Here is a 15,909-nt window from a genome sequence, read left to right on the forward strand (position 1 = left end):
TCACATCCTGTCAGCAGCTTTAAGATGACTGAAAACATGGAAAATTATGTTTCACGTTCAAGAGGTAAACCTTAGCACAACATCCAGAGAGCAGAATACAAAAGATGAGTCTCTGGTGCAATATGCACACAACAAGATTAGTGAGAAAACACCCTTGTAGCAAGGTTACTCAACCCATAATGTGAACATTAAATCAAAGTTGGTGAAAGACACTTAAGTTATCAGAGTTTGTGCTGGCATAAAGGTTTGCAGCACCACATCTTTTCTGATTTAAGCACACGGGAGAACATGCCACAGAAATACCACTGACCTTTTTTTTTTCACTCCAGGTTTGTAAGCGAATGGATATTATATGCCAATGTGTTCTGAATCAGGGCTTCCTTAAGGTGGAGCGTTATCACAGCATTTGTCAGAAGCAAGTCAAAGCTCAACTTCCCAGGTAAGATGTCAAAAAAGTGCTTAAATTGTTGCTTAGTTAGATGGTACATGCATAGGTCTGGTGATGCAGGTGGCAAGTTTTATTTTATGGCCACCATGACGATTACAATAGCAGGCTTAGTACTATGAACCCCTGTATGTTGGCGTTCAGAAATTTGCATGATGGCATGTCTTTTTTGGATGTTGGGAGGACATCTCATCGCTGTTTTTGTCATGTCTACCATCCTACAGAGTTCTACGTTGAGCCTTTTTGAGAAAGCCACCAGGGGCAAAATTATGGTGTGCCCGCTGAAATATATACATATATATATATATATATATATATATATATATATATATATATATATATATTTACACACACATACACACACACAGTGAGCCCCCGGTTTACAAACTCCCTGTTTTACGAATTTTTCGTTTTACGAACGTGGATCGCGGCGTTTTTTGTCCCCCTCTTACGCACATACCTTTCGTCTTACGAACAATCCAACATGCCGGTCAGTGTGTCTGCACTATTTTTTTCGCTTTGCTGCATCAACAAAAATAACTATTCTCGCATATCACGGAAACGCAGATATGCTATTGGTCTTATAAGGTCACAGTCACGGTCTCAGTCACGGAGATGCCGATATGCTATTGGTCGATTAATGTCACAGTCACTGTCTCGGTCGCGGAAATGCCGATATGCTATTGGTCGATTAAGGTCACAGTCACGGTCTCAGTCACAGAGATGCGGATATGCTATTGGCCGGCGTCACGTCAATCACAGAAATGCTGATATGCTATTCGCCGAATGCCTTCATCTAGCTTAATGGCACAGCTGGTCGGTGTGTTGTGAAGACTTTGCAAACTTTATCTGTTAGACATGGCTTCTAAAATTGCAAGTGGCGGCAAAGGAAGAAGTAAGGATGATGACAATAGAAACGAAGCAGGAGATAATACAAAAATACGAAGGAGGTGCACGCCTATATAGGTCCGTCCCCCGACAAGGAAAGTTTTGCCCTTAGAAGATTGCCAAGCAGTTACGGCCATACTCACGAGCAAGGTTAACTATGCGTGCGCCTCTTTCGTATTTTTTTATTATCTCCTGCTTGGTTTCTATTGTCATCATCCTCTTACTTCTTCCTTTACCGCCACTTGCAATTTTAGAAGCCATGTCTAACAGATAAAGTTTGCAAAGTCTTCACAACATTCCTTCCTTCCGTTTCACTCATTTTCTCTCCTTCCTTCCATCCCGACCAGCTATGCCATCAAGCTAGATAAAGGCGTTCGGCCAATAGCATATCAGCATTATCTGTGATTGACGTGACGCCGGCCAATAGCATATCCGCATCTCCGTGAGTGAGACCGGGACTGTGACCTTAATCGACCAATAGCATATCGGCATCTCCGTGACTGACCTCGTGACTGACTCCGTGACTGACACCGTGACTGAGACAGTGACTGTGACATTGTAATAGCAATAGCGTTCAGCTTTACCGTGACAAGCGTCTACATTTGATTTTGTTGATGCAGCAAAGCGAAAATAATTGTACAAGTGTGTAAGTGGGGGACAAAAAACTCCGCGGTCCACGCTCGTAAGTATATATATATAATATATATACTGTGATCCCCCCTACTTCGCGGTTAATGGGGGGTGTCAACCCCCCGGTATCAGTTCCTAGATAGTTATGTACGCCCCAATATAGCCACAGTAACCATAAACAATCCTTTTTTTTTTGTTGTTTTTTGTATTTTTGGAGTTTGTTTATTTCTTTCTCCTATTATTTAACATTACATTATCCTTATTAACATTATTAACTTTATTTTATATTCATTAAATAACTAATATTCCTTCGTTTGTTGAGAATTTTTTTTCAGGACTGGTTATCTGCACCAAGACTCCGGTGAAAGAGTACGCAAGTCATCACATTGAACTTCACATTTTTTTTGGCTCATGTATGGTGTATCATGTAGTATCTGTTGAATAATAAATCAACAACAATGTTAAAGTCAGTCAACTAACATATAAACACTTGCCGAACTTTAATCTATGAATTTACTGTATTTTTAGCCTACATTAGCGGGTTAGCAACAACTAACAACAACTACTAACTATAAAGGGCAACCTCTACACAAACGAACACATAAACAGAATGAACACTCATGGCTTACTAAACATAGGCAGTAGCAGGCGTTATCAACATAAATGATAATAAACTATAAATATGAGTTTATGTTGTCATTCACTACGTCACCGTAATGAGCCGAATGACGCACAGGAACGTAAAACAGGAAACGGAAATGCAACGCGACCCGACAAATTAAAAGCATGCATTTCAAAATAAGATAACAAACGCAAACTACTGAGACCGTGATATCTGAGACCGCAAAGTAGGAGGGATCACTATATATATATATATATATATATATATATATATATATATATATATATATATATATATATATATATATATCTCAAGACTAGTGAACTCCTCACCATGCATGGAGGGTTCCACCCAAAGTCCAGCACCCTGAGAGTATACAAAAGAAAGAGGCAGGCCGAGGACTAGTGACTCGTCCCACAGTCCAGGATGAAACATCAAAACTACAAGGCTACATCAGAAAGATGGCCCTGAAGGATGAACTGCTAAGTGAGTGTCTCAGGCAGCAGAACCCTGAGGAGGGTGCAGAGGAGGAGGAACAGACAACCTGGATTGACAGCAGAGGCACTAATCATGGCAGCACAAGAACAGGCCATAAGCACAAGAGCCATAGAGGCCAGGATTTACCAGAGTCGACCAGACGCAAGATGCAGACTGTGTAAAGAAGCGCCTGGGACAGTCCAGCACATAGTAGCAGGGTGTAAGATGCTAGCTGGATCAGCGTACATGGAGAGGCACACTCAATGGGTGTAGAAGGTCAAGGGTTGCGTGGTCCCCGTGGTAGTGGGAGCACTTGGGGCATTGACCCCCAAACTGGGTGAGTGGCTACAGCAAATCCCACGAACAACATCTGAAGCCTCGTGCATAAGAGTGCAGTCCTAGGAACATTGAAGAAACTGTGCAGAATGCTCAAAATCCCAGACCTCTGGTAGAGAACCTGAGCTTGAGGATGACACGGATACCACCCCACTGGGGTGAGAAGGATTTTTTTTTTTTTTTAATATCACTGACATTAAGCAGATACTTTACATAGAATGTCACAGTTCGGTGTAATATAGTTTTTTTAAATATACGTTATCAGTCAATATTATTAATATAGATATGACAATTCTAATAATACAGTGGTTCTTAACCTTGTTGGAGGCACCAAACCCGACCAGTTTCATATGCTCATTCACCAAACCCTTCTTTAGTAAAAAAATAAAATAGGATTTTTTTTTTTTTTTTACTGGTGCACGAAATGAATTGTGCATTAGTATCACCTTGTTTAAATAACAAAACCAACACAGTGGGTAAAAGTACCAGTTCCCCGCCGCCACGTCGTGAGTCCGTACGGCGATCGACCCTTTAGATTGCCATCCGCAGGAGCTTATTTGCCTGGCTCCACCAAACCCCTGAGACCGACTCACCGAACCCCTCCAGTTCGATCAAACCCAGGTTAAGAACCACTGTAATAATATATGTAGGTCCACCTTTAAATGATGGAGTGAAATGTGTAGACCAAGCAGCCAAAATGCTGAATGCACATTGTGCCCAATGAATGAGGGTCATTGGATGTGCACAGTCGAGTTGAAAGAGCAAACATGAGTGACCAATTTATGTAGCTAAAATTCTAAATATTGTGTAGCATTTACTGCATTTTTGCTGCCAAAAAACATGCCGTAATTAAAGGCGGTCTCAGTGGCGGGTGGTATTTTTGTATTTTAACACACACAAGTTTATTAGGCTTTAGCCTAAAACATGTGGGAGCATGCATGCATGCTCCCACATGTTTTTAAAAAAGGCAGGAAGAGCAAAACTGAGTTTGGTTGTATTTTAGTAAAGTATTTACAATGTACTCACGTTATTTTTGATCAATCCACATCCACAAATCCATCCAATTACTCATCTTCTGTATGCAATATCGTGCTCTCGTATGCCTATGTTATAGACGCATTATTTTTGACAAGAACGCACACTTTCAAATCAATGCGCAACCACCAGTCGCAACAGTTTTTCTAAGTGTGTGCTAAACAATTGTTTTATATAAGAATAGGGATACTTCCTCGTTTCCATCCATCTATCTCCCTCCCTCCGCTTTATCCAGGGTTAGGTTGCGGGTGCAACAGCCTCAGCAAGGAAGCCCAGACTTCCCTCTCCCCCGGCCACTTTTTTCAGCTCCCCTGGGAGAATATCCAGGCGTTCCCAGGCCAGCCGAGAGACATAGTCTCTCCAGCATGTCCTGGGCCTTCCCCGGCCTGCATGCCCGGAACATCTCACCATGGAGGCATCCAGGATGCATCCCAACCAAATGCGCAAACCACCTTAACTGGTTCCTCTCAATGCAGAGGAGCAGCGGGTCGACTCAGAGTCCCTCTCGGAAGACCGAGCTTCGCACCTTATCTCCAAGGGAAAACCGGAGAAAACCCATTTCGGTATCCAGGTCTTATTCTTTTGATCACGACCCACAGCTCGTGACCATAAGCAAGGGTGGAAGCGTAGATCGACTGGTAAATAGAGAGTTTCGCCTTTCTGCTCAGCTCTTTGTTTACCACGACAGACAGGTAAGGAGTCCGCATTACAGCAGATGCTGCACTAATCCAACTGTCGATCTCCCATTCCATCTTACCCTCAATCGTGAACAAGAGTCCAATGTACTTGAGCTCCTCCAAAGTCTCAAAATTTGGAGGCGCTCCAGTGAGAGTGAGGACCGAACAGCCTGCATCAGCGCATTGGGTATGCCGTACTTCCAAAGCACCTCCTGCAGAATTCCCCAAGGGACAGGGTTGAACTTCTTTCCCAAGTCTTCAACACATGTAGAGACATCGGAATTTAATACAATTTTAAAATTGCAGAAACACATTCTTAACTAGACGGCGCGTGTTTTTACAGAGGAGCTCAGCATACATGTCATGACATACTGGTCAGTGGTCAAATCTAAAGGTGTCTGGTCGTGGCAGGGAAGCAATCACTTTTCACTTTATACTTACGATTATCTGGAAATATTATTCTTACCTTTCACAGCTACGGAATGCTGACGGAGCTCCATAATGCTTTCAACTCCTGTCCCCTCTTCTGGATTCTGAAGCCGTCAAGTTTGAATAGCCCTGAATCATCAGTTATCAAATGGCTTGATGAATGAAATCACAAAGAACACTTCAAATACACAACAGCATTCCGTTGAACAAAGCTCTTAGAGGAAAAAGGGTAAAATGCAAAAACTCCACCTGCAGAAAATAAGGAACCTTGAGAAAGGATTGTAGATGGCAGGAGCCTCTTTCACAACAAGTTGCCCTTGATAGCCAAAAATAGCACGTTGTGCCATATTAACTTCAATAGGTAGGGCATTCCAGAGCCCTGGCGCACAAATGAAAACAGCTCGGGATCCAGCGGACTCAGTTTTAGCCCGCTAGTGACCAAAGTTGTCATGACGGAACATACAGTGAAACTAAGTCGACAACATATGTAGGAGCTCAGGTGTGCAAAATTAAAGTACTTAACAACACCTTAAAATCACATCTCAGGTAGACTGGAAGCCAATATAGGTTGGCTTGTATTGGGGTAATATGATCGAACTTTCTCGTCCTTGTCAAGTGTCTTGCTGCTGCATTTTGTAATAACTGATGGCTCATGATGCAAGACATGGGAAGTCAAGAAAACAATATGTAACAGTAGTCCATGCGGGACATAACAAACGTGTGAATTAATGTTTCAGGATCGCTAGAAGATAGAATAGGGCGTTTCTTAATGATATTGCGAAAGCGAAAGAACACGGTTGTCATCATGTTCTTAACATGCATTTCTAATGTACAGTCGGCCCCCGGTTTACGAACACCCTGTTTTACGAACATTTCGACTTACGAGCGTGGACCACAGAGATTTTTGTCCCCCACTTACGAACAAAACTTTCGTCTTACGAACAATCCGACATGCCGGCCTTTGAGTATGTAAATATATTTTCGCTTTGCTGCGTCAATAAAATCAGCAGTTGACGCTTGTGTCGGCAACATGAACGCTATTGCTCTTACAACGTCACAGTCACTGTCTTAGTCACGGTGTCAGTCACGGAGTCAGTCACGGAGATGCCAATATGCTATTGGTCGATTAAGATCACCTGGTCTCACTCACGCAGATGCTATTGGCCGGCGTCACGTCAATCACAGATAATGCCGATATGCTATTGGCCGAACGCCTTTATCTAGCTTGATGGCACAGCTGGTCGGGATGGAAGGAAGGAGAGAAAATGAGTGAAAAACGGAAGGAAGGAATGTTGTGAAGACTTTGCAAACTTTATCTGTTAGACATAGCTTCTAAAATTGCTAGTAGCGGTAAAGGAAGAAGTAATAGGATGATGACAATAGAAACGAAGAAGGAGATAATAAAAAAAAAAGAGGGAGGCACACGCATAGTTAACCTTGCTCGTGACTATGGACGGAACCGCTCGTCAATCTTCTAAGGGCAAGACTTTCCTTGCCGGGGGACGGGCCTCGCTCGACAACAAAATGGAGAGGCTTCTTCTATTATGGATTAAAGAGAAGGAAATCGCCGGTGATATGTTTTAGTTTGAGAAAAGTTCTTGTTTAAGTAAATAAATAAATAAATAAATTCTGCGGGTTGGTCTCTGCTCACCTCTGTCTCCACTCAGCTCAAGTCACGTCGCCCCAGAGGAAAATTTCATTTATCCTTTGTATATCCATGTTAATTAATTTAACTGTACAGTTGAATATGGTATTAAGTTTTAATATGTGTGTAAATTCATGATGTTTTAACTGAGATTTTACGACGCCTTGCCAGTCGAAGTGTACGTACAATTGATCTAGCTTTGGTACATCAACAATATCATCTGTTCACGCATGACACAGTTACGCTGATATGCTATTGCTCTTACAATGTCACAGTCACTGTTCCAGTCACGGTGTCAGTCACGGAGATGCCGATATGCTATTGGTCGAACGCCTTCATCTAAAAAAAATTCTCCCCAAAAAATCTGCGAAAGACCGAGGGTGCGAACATCATATATACAGTCGGCCCCCGGTTTACGAACACCCTGTTTTACGAACATTTCGACTTACGAGCGTGGACCACGGAGATTTTTGTCCCCCACTTATGAGCAAACCTTTCGTCTTACGAACAATCCAACATGCCGGCCATAGTTTATGCAAATATATTGTTTGCTTAGCTGCGTCAACAAAATCGGCAGTTGACGCTTGTGACAGTAACGTGAACGCTATTGCTCTTACAACGTCACAGTCACTGTCTCAGTCACGGTGTCAGTCACGGAGTCAGTCACGGAGATGCCAATATGCTATTGGTCGATTAAGGTCACCCGGTCTCACTCACGGAGATGCTATTGGCCGGCGTCACGTCAATCACAGAAATGCCGATATGCTATTGGCCGAACGCCTTTATCTAGCTTGATGGCACAGCTTGTCGGGATGGAAGGAAGGAGAGAAAATGAGTTAAACGGAAGGAAGGAATGTTGCGAAGACTTTGCAAACTTTATCTGTTAGACATGGCTTCTTAAATTGCAAGTGGCGGTAAAGGAAGAAGTAAGAGGATGATGACAATAGAAACCAAGCAGGAGATAATAAAAAATACGAAGGAGGCGCATGCATAGTTAACCTTGCTCGTGAGTATGGACGGAACCGCTCGGCAATCTTCTAAGGGCAAGACTTTCCTTGCCGGGGTACGGACCTCGCTCGACAACAAAATGGAGAGGCTTCTTCCATTATGGATTAAAGAGAAGGAAATCGCCGGTGATATGTTCTAGTTTGAGAAAAGTTCCCGTTTAAGAAAATAAATAAATAAATTCTGCGGGTTGGTCTCTGCTCCCCTCCGCCTCCGCCCAGCTCAAGTCACGTTGCTCCAAAGGTAAATGTCATTTTTCCTTTGTATATGTTATTTAATTTAACTGTACAGTAGATTATGTTACTCATTTTTAATATGTGTATAAAGTCGTGATGTTTTTACCAAAGGTTTTTGCACGCGTTGCACGCATTCACTAATTAACATAGGTTTGGATTGCCCGTCATACGAGCAGTTCGAGTTACGAGCGTAGCCGCTGAACGGATTAAGTTCGTAACCCGGGGGCCCACTGTACAATAATCCAGATTCAAAGAGGTATTCCTCAACAAGTGTTGATGAGCAGGACCAGTAACTAACATCTCTGCTTTACTGGGGTTGAGATATAGAAAATTGGAAGACATCCATAGTTTAACTCATTCAGTGCCATGGACAAGAATTCTTGTCTTTTAAAATAGTAAAAACAATAATAAAACATAAAATTCTGGTCAAATACATGTTTTTAGGGAGAGAAGCTGACATTTGACTAATGCTTATCAAATGTAAGCCAATTGAGCACTGTAGTGATAGTTGTGACCATTGGATGGCATTGTTGACACACTTAAAATGCAGCTGTTATGTACATGCAAGTGTAATTGAAGAATAAAGGTCTTGAAGCTGACTACAAGAAGTCCAAATGACGATAAACCAACACAAGTGTCGCTGCCACTGGAGGGTAGAGAGAGAGCCGCTCCCTCTACTGATACGGTCAACGGGCTACAAGTGAGGAAAAAAAAGACCACAAAAAGCAGGGCACTCATATGGCATGCAAACCAATGCCCTAGAAGGTTCAGAGAGACAGACTACCTGGTGACACTGCCTTATTTATGTCCCTGGTGTCATATATGACATGTTTGTTGGCATGCATTCCTCCCACGTCCCGGGGGAGATAGGCGGCATTGAGTCCGACTGGACCATGTTCTGCACCTCCATTGTCGAGGCAGATGCTTGAAGTTGTGGCCCTGAGGACGACCCAGGACACGCTGGACACGAAACTATGTCTCTCGGCTGCCTGGGGATCCTCTTGAAAAAGCTGGACAAAGTGGCTGGAAGTGGGAAGTCTAGGCTTCTCTGCTGAGGCTGGTGCGCCCACTACCCGATCTCGGATGAGCGGAAGATACTGATGGATGGATGGATGGATGGATGAACTTTTAAAATCGCATTATATTTCTTCTATCCGGTTATTGGCAGATTCCTACAAACAATTATTTGACTATTATATTTTCCCTCCTCTCAGACGGGAGTCTGAACGGAGAAACCATTCATTGGCCCGTCATGCTGACATACTTGCTGCTGTGGAGACGCGCCTTTCCCTTCTTAACATGACGTTCATGAAATATGTTGACGCCAACCTCTGCTGCTTCATCCCTGGAAAGGTTGGTCTTCTAAAATTGATTTCTGTCACAAATAAAGTGTTCAATTAACATGTAATTTTTGATGATTTTGACCGTTTTGCATTATTTATAATATGACTTTCTCTATCGAGCAGCAACAGATTCGAGGTCCCTCTTTGTTGAATTTTTTTTTCATCGAAAATAATGTGATGGGAAATCTGGTTGGAAAAATATGATATAGTGGATTTGTAGACGCACTTCGAATCAAAAATGAAAACACTTTCGCCCTTGACCTAGACCAGAGGTGTCACACTCAATTTTAGCTCAGGGGTCACATGGTGAAAATCTATTCTCACGTGGGCGGAATTAGTGAAATCATTTACTATCCATTCATTTTCTACAGCAGCTCATCCTTACTAGGGTCGCTGGCTCTCTGGTGCTTATCCCAGCCTTCTTCAGCCAGTAGGTGGGGGACACCATGAATCTGTTGCCAACCAATCGCAGGGCGCAATTAACCATTCACACTTAACAATCACATCTGAGGGCAATTTGGAGTGTCCAATACACCTACCATGCATGTTTTTGGAAAGTGGAAGGAGATCGGAGTGCCCTGAGAAGACCCACGCAAGCAAGGGGAGAACATGCAAACTCCACACAGAAAGGCTGGAGCAAGCTGGAATCGAACTCTGTATTGACCTCTAAATTGTGAGGCAGTTGTGCAACTGTTACTGTGCCTGCATCCAAGATGCCTAATTTTTGATAGGAATGCATTCTTACAAATTGTGCGGCCAGCCGACATAACATTTTTTGACATCAAAAGATTAATCATTGTGCATTTCCTGTTTTAGTCAGCAAATTTGACCACTTATTATATTTTTGGCAGCTTCGTCCTCCATGTTTGTTTTCTTCTCATGTCATGTTTTCTTGTTTTTACATGATTTTGTTTTTACACGTTTTGAAACTTCATAAAATTGAGATGAGGAACAAGACATGTTGCAGCTAAAAAGTAACTTTTTTAGGTCGCCCTATGCATCCAATTATAACATTTTTCTTTAATTGTATACAATTTTCTATTATCTTTTTTTGATGAAAGTCCAGTAATTTTTGTATTTTTCATTGTAGTGATACCGCCACCTAGTCCTAAGAAAATGTATGTTTTTTTTCTTTCAGTTTTTTCTCAGTGAGTTAACGAGATCACTCTAAAATTTGCTCATCATGTTTAGGCCTTTAATGATGTCAAAACATTAGGTTTCATTTATTGTTTTTGTACAACACCTTGTTGGTGGCAACAAGTTATTCACCAAAATAACAACGCTAACTTTGAAAGTCTGAGTATGCACCATTATGTTGCAATAGTTTCACAATGTTTTAGTAGCACCCCATACGTTTAAGGAAACAGCCCCAGTTTTATGTATCATCTTGATGTAGGAAATCTGGTGCACATGTGTGGAATAATAAGACATACCAACCAGTAAATTGTACCTATTTGCTAAGCTATAAGGAGCATATATGGAGTATGTGCTGAGGTTTGATGTCCTACGTCAAACCTGTTGAGTAAAAGTGTCAAGTCGATCATGCTCAACGGAGAACATTGTGACTTTTCGATAAAGGTTTGTGACCTATATGGTATCGCAAAACCTAATGATTCACTATAACAAAAGTTGCTGTAAATTTGACCCCGAGGTTGTTGTTCTTCAGCTCAAAGTATGTAAAGCAAATCTACATCATATTTACTTGAGCAGCTTTATTTTAGAACTCTATGTTAATACTTTTTTTGTGCAGTTTAAAAAATGTCATAGTAGCGCCCTCTAGGAAACCTAAAGAACCAGTCCAAAGTTGTATAGTTCACCAAGACATGAAAAATTAGGGGCATATCGGACAGTCCAAGATATGCAAGATTTGCGGACATCTTTGCGGACAACATGTTCCTTGCCCGAGCCTCTGTCCCCACCTGCTTCAAGGCCACTACCATAGTGCCTGTCCCCAAGCAACACACTGTACCTGCCTGAATGACTACCATCCCATAGCGCTCACCCCAATTACAATGAAGTGGTTTGAGAAAATTGTCATGACGCATTGTGTACCATCTCCAATTTGCATATCAACAGAAATGGTCCAGCCATTCACATAGCGTTCACGCACTTGGAGTGCAAGGACACATTTGTAAGAATGCTCTTCGTTGATTACATTTTAACGTTTAACACAGTCATCCCTGACAAACTGACGGACAAGTTCCTTGCACTTGGTCTGGCACCCCGCCTCTGCAACTGGGTGCTGAACTTCCTCACCGGCAGACCCCAATCAGTCCACAAACGCACATCCAGCACCAGGACTTTAAGGACAGGGACACCCAAGGCTATGTGCTGAGCCTTGTGCTGAAGAAGCCAACAGCACCACATCATCTGCAAATAGCAGAGATGCAATGCTGAGACTCCCAAACCAGACTCCCTCAATGCTTCGGCTTTGCCAAGAAAGAATAGGTGATGAAGGGCAGCCTTGGCAGAGTCCAACCCCCACTGGAAACGGATTCGACTTACAGCCAGCAATGTGGACCAAACTCTGACATTGGTGGTACAGGGACCAAACAGCCCGTCTCAGGGCGTACGGTACCCCGTACTCCCGAACCATGCCCCACGGAACTCCCCGAGGGACACGGTCGAATGTTTTCTCCAAGTCCACAAAACACATGTCGACTGGATGGGCGAACTCCCATGCACCCTTGAGGATCCTGCCGAGGTTGTAGAGCTGGTTCACTGTTCCACGGCCAGGACGAAAACCACATTGCTCTGCCTGAAGCCGAGGTTCGACTTGCAGACGGACCCTCCTCTCCAGCACCCCTGAATAGACTTTACCGGAGAAGCTGAGGAGTGTGATCCCTCTTTAGTTGGAAAACAACCTCCGATCCCCCATCTTAAAATGGGGAACCACCACCCCAGTCTGCCAATCCAGGGGTGCTGTCCCCGATGTCCACACAATGTTGCAGAAGCGTGCCAGCCAAGGACAGACCTACAACATCCAGAGCCTTTGGAAATTCCAGGAAGATTTAATCGACCTCTGGGGCTTTGCCACCAAGGAGTTTTTTGACCACCTCGGTGACTTCAGCCCCAGAGATGGGAGAACCCACCTCGGAGCCTCCAGACTCAGCTTCCTCAGGGGAAGACGTGTTGGTGGAATTGAGGTCTTTGAAGTATTCTGCCCACCTCACCTGAAACGCCGGATGGTGGACCAGAATTTCCTAGAAGCCGCCCGGAAGTCGTTTTCCATAGCCTCACAGAACGCCTCCCACACCCGAGTTTTTGCCTTGGTGACCGCCGAAGCTGCACACTGCTTTGCCAGTCGGTATCTGTCGGCTGCCTCTGGAGTCCCACAGGCCAAAAATGCCTGATAGGACTCCTTCAGCTGGGCGGCATCCCGTCGGGGATTGCCGCCACGTTACAGCAACAACTCTGATCAGCCGCCTTGACAATTGAGGCGCCGAACCTGGTCCACTCGGACTCAATGTCCACCACCTCCCCTCGGACGTGGGAGAAATTCTGCTGGGGGTAGGTGTTGAAAGGCCTTCTCACAGGGCACTCTGACAGACGTTCCCAGCAGACCCATACAATCCATTTGGGTCTGCCAGGTCTAGCTGGCATCCTCCCCCACCATCGGAGTCAACACCACCAGGTGATGATCAGTTGACAGCTCCGCCCCTCTCCTCACATGAGTGTCCAAAACGTACGGCGGCAAATCTGATGATACGATCTAAAAGTTGACCATCAAACTAGGGTGTCCTGGTGCACATGCTTTGTGCACATATGGACACCCCTATGTTTGAACATGGAGTTTGTTATTGACAATTCGTGACGAGCACAGAAGTTCAATAACAAAGCACCACTCTGGTTCAGATCAGGGAGACTTTACTCCCAATCACATCCCTCCAGGTCTCACTGTCATTTCCCACATGAGCATTGAAGTCCCCAGAGGGAACACTATCCGGCACAGCCTCCAAGGACTCTAAAAAGGATGGGTACTCTGTACTATTGTTGGGTGCATAAGCACAAACAACAGTCAGGACACGACCCCCTCCCCCCATAAGTATAAGTATAAGTATGCCCACACCTGCTCTGCGCCTCTCACCGCGGGCACCTCCAGAGTGGAGAAGAGTCTAACCGCTCTCGAAAGGACTGGTACCAGAGCCCAAGCTGTGTGCGGAGGCAAGTCCTACTATATCTAGTCAGAACTTCTCAGCCTCACACACCCCTCTGTGGACCGTCACCTTATCGTGGTGGAGGGGTTTGCGCGTCCCAATGATCCTGGGAGCTAAGTTTTCTGGGGCATTATTCCCCAGGCAGGGTCAATAACGGCAAACAAGTCCTAGGAATAGAATACAATAGCCCTTTATTATCATTTAACATCAAGTGTATAATGAAATTAGAGCATCTCCCTGTTGCAGTGCAAAAAACAAAGTACAATACAAAAATAAAATACATAAATATGAAAACAGGAATAAATATACTATAAAAGATATTTAGAATTATTAGAAGGTGCAGTGGCATTGTCATATATTGTACATATATACGTAGGATAAGAGCATACACATTCATACGTGATCGCGTCCTCCGTGGGCCCGTTCGCCCAGTATGCAAACTGGTGGGGGTCCGGTGTGTGTGTGTGTGTGTGTGTGTGTGTGTGTGTGTGTGTGTGTGTGTGTGTGTGTGTGTGTGGGAGGGGGGGGTTAGTCAATGAGGCTGGTGTTGGTGACTTTTTTGGTACGGGGGTTATGTTGGCTGACCAGGTAGTTGAAGACTGTTTGGACCAGTGAGAGATTTAAAATTTTGCAGAAGATGTTGGACAGCTGGTGGGCACACGCTCTGAACACCTTCCCAGAAAGTCTGTCTGGGCCAGGAGCCTTCCTGGGGTTCACTGCCTGGAACATGTGCCTGACCTCCTGCTCTTTTATGATGAGTGGTGGGGGTGGTAGGATCTGGTGCTGTTGATGGGGGGGGGGCTCGAGCTGATGAGTGTCGCCTGGGTGATTTGAAGCAGGCAAAGAAGCAATTAAGCTCCTCTGCCAGTGACAAACTCGGGTCTGCCATCACATCACTGCCTCGGAAGATGGTGATATTCTGGTCGCCCTGCCACACTTTCCCTGGGTTGTTGCTGGCAACGTGGGACTCTATTCTCCTCTTGTAATTCTATTCTCCTTTTGTAGTCCGTTTTAGCTTTTCTAATCCCCTTCTTCAGGTCAGCTCGAGCTGTACTGTAAATCGCTCAGTCTGAAGGCAGAGTGAGCGGACTTGGCTGGTCATTCAAGGTTTCTGATTTTGGAAAACTCGGATGATTTTGTCCACAGAGACTGTAGCCAATGCAGAACTTCATGTCCCTGTAAATGTGTCCAGCTCCTGGTGCTTGAATAGGTTCCAGTCCGTGTGTTGGAGGCAGACTTGAAGTTCACAGAGTGCATTTCCAGGCCAAGTTGTAACAGTCTTTGTGCTGGGCCTGTGTCTGAGGGGGGTGTATGCAGGGATGAGCAGCAGGGAGAGATATCTGATTGTCTGAGGTGGGGAGAGTCTTGGCTCTGTACCCATGCTTGATGTAGAAGTACACGTGGTCCATAGTCCTTTCCTCTCTTGTTGTGCATTTAACGTACTGATGGAACTTGGGGAGTACAGTTTTAAGATTGGCCCTTTTAAAGTCTGCAGCCACAATGTGAACAGCATCAGGGTGGGCCCGCTGTTGTACGTTAATGACATTCAGTAGGAGAGAGAGCGCCGCGCTAGTGTTAGCATCTGGCGAGATTTAAACAGCAGTGATAATTATTACCGTAAGCACTCTCAGGAGAAAATAAGGGAATCATCTTATAGTAATATACTCCATGTCGGGGGACTAGTGCTGTGATATCACACTGCTGTTGTTGGACCAGTTCTCATTCATGTAAACAGTCCTCTACCTCTCCTTTTTCCGGAGTCTGCGGTCCGATCCCAACGGTGCAGGTAGCGGCTGGCTTGCTGCATGCTAGCATCGGGGATCTTTGGAGTCATTCAGGTCTCTGTAATAATGAGGGCACAGCAGTCTCGAACATGGCAATTCCCCGCGAGCCGTAGTTCCAGTTTCTCGGTTTTGTTTGTGAGGGATCTGGCGTTGGTAAGATACAGGCTTGGGAGGGGTGGCTTGTTTGGTTGTTCTTTTTG

At 44.3% G+C, this 15,909-nt stretch overlaps 1 protein-coding gene across 3 annotated transcripts in view; it reads left to right on the plus strand.

The window, feature by feature from the left end:
* The window catches only part of fbxo28 (F-box protein 28), a 51,434-nt gene that overhangs the window by 18,539 nt on the left and 16,986 nt on the right, over positions 1–15,909 (plus strand). For all 3 annotated transcript variants that reach the window (XM_088420915.1, XM_088420917.1, XM_088420916.1), the window contains 2 exons: positions 330–439; positions 9,640–9,778. In XM_088420915.1, coding sequence (XP_088277041.1) covers positions 330–439; positions 9,640–9,778 — 249 coding nt within the window. The remainder of the gene's footprint in view (positions 1–329; positions 440–9,639; positions 9,779–15,909) is intronic.

This window comes from Hippichthys cyanospilos, chromosome 8 (genome assembly GCF_059441005.1).
Source record: "Hippichthys cyanospilos isolate Australia breed blue-spotted pipefish chromosome 8, RoL_Hcya_1.0, whole genome shotgun sequence".
NCBI classification, from domain to species: domain Eukaryota; kingdom Metazoa; phylum Chordata; class Actinopteri; order Syngnathiformes; family Syngnathidae; genus Hippichthys; species Hippichthys cyanospilos.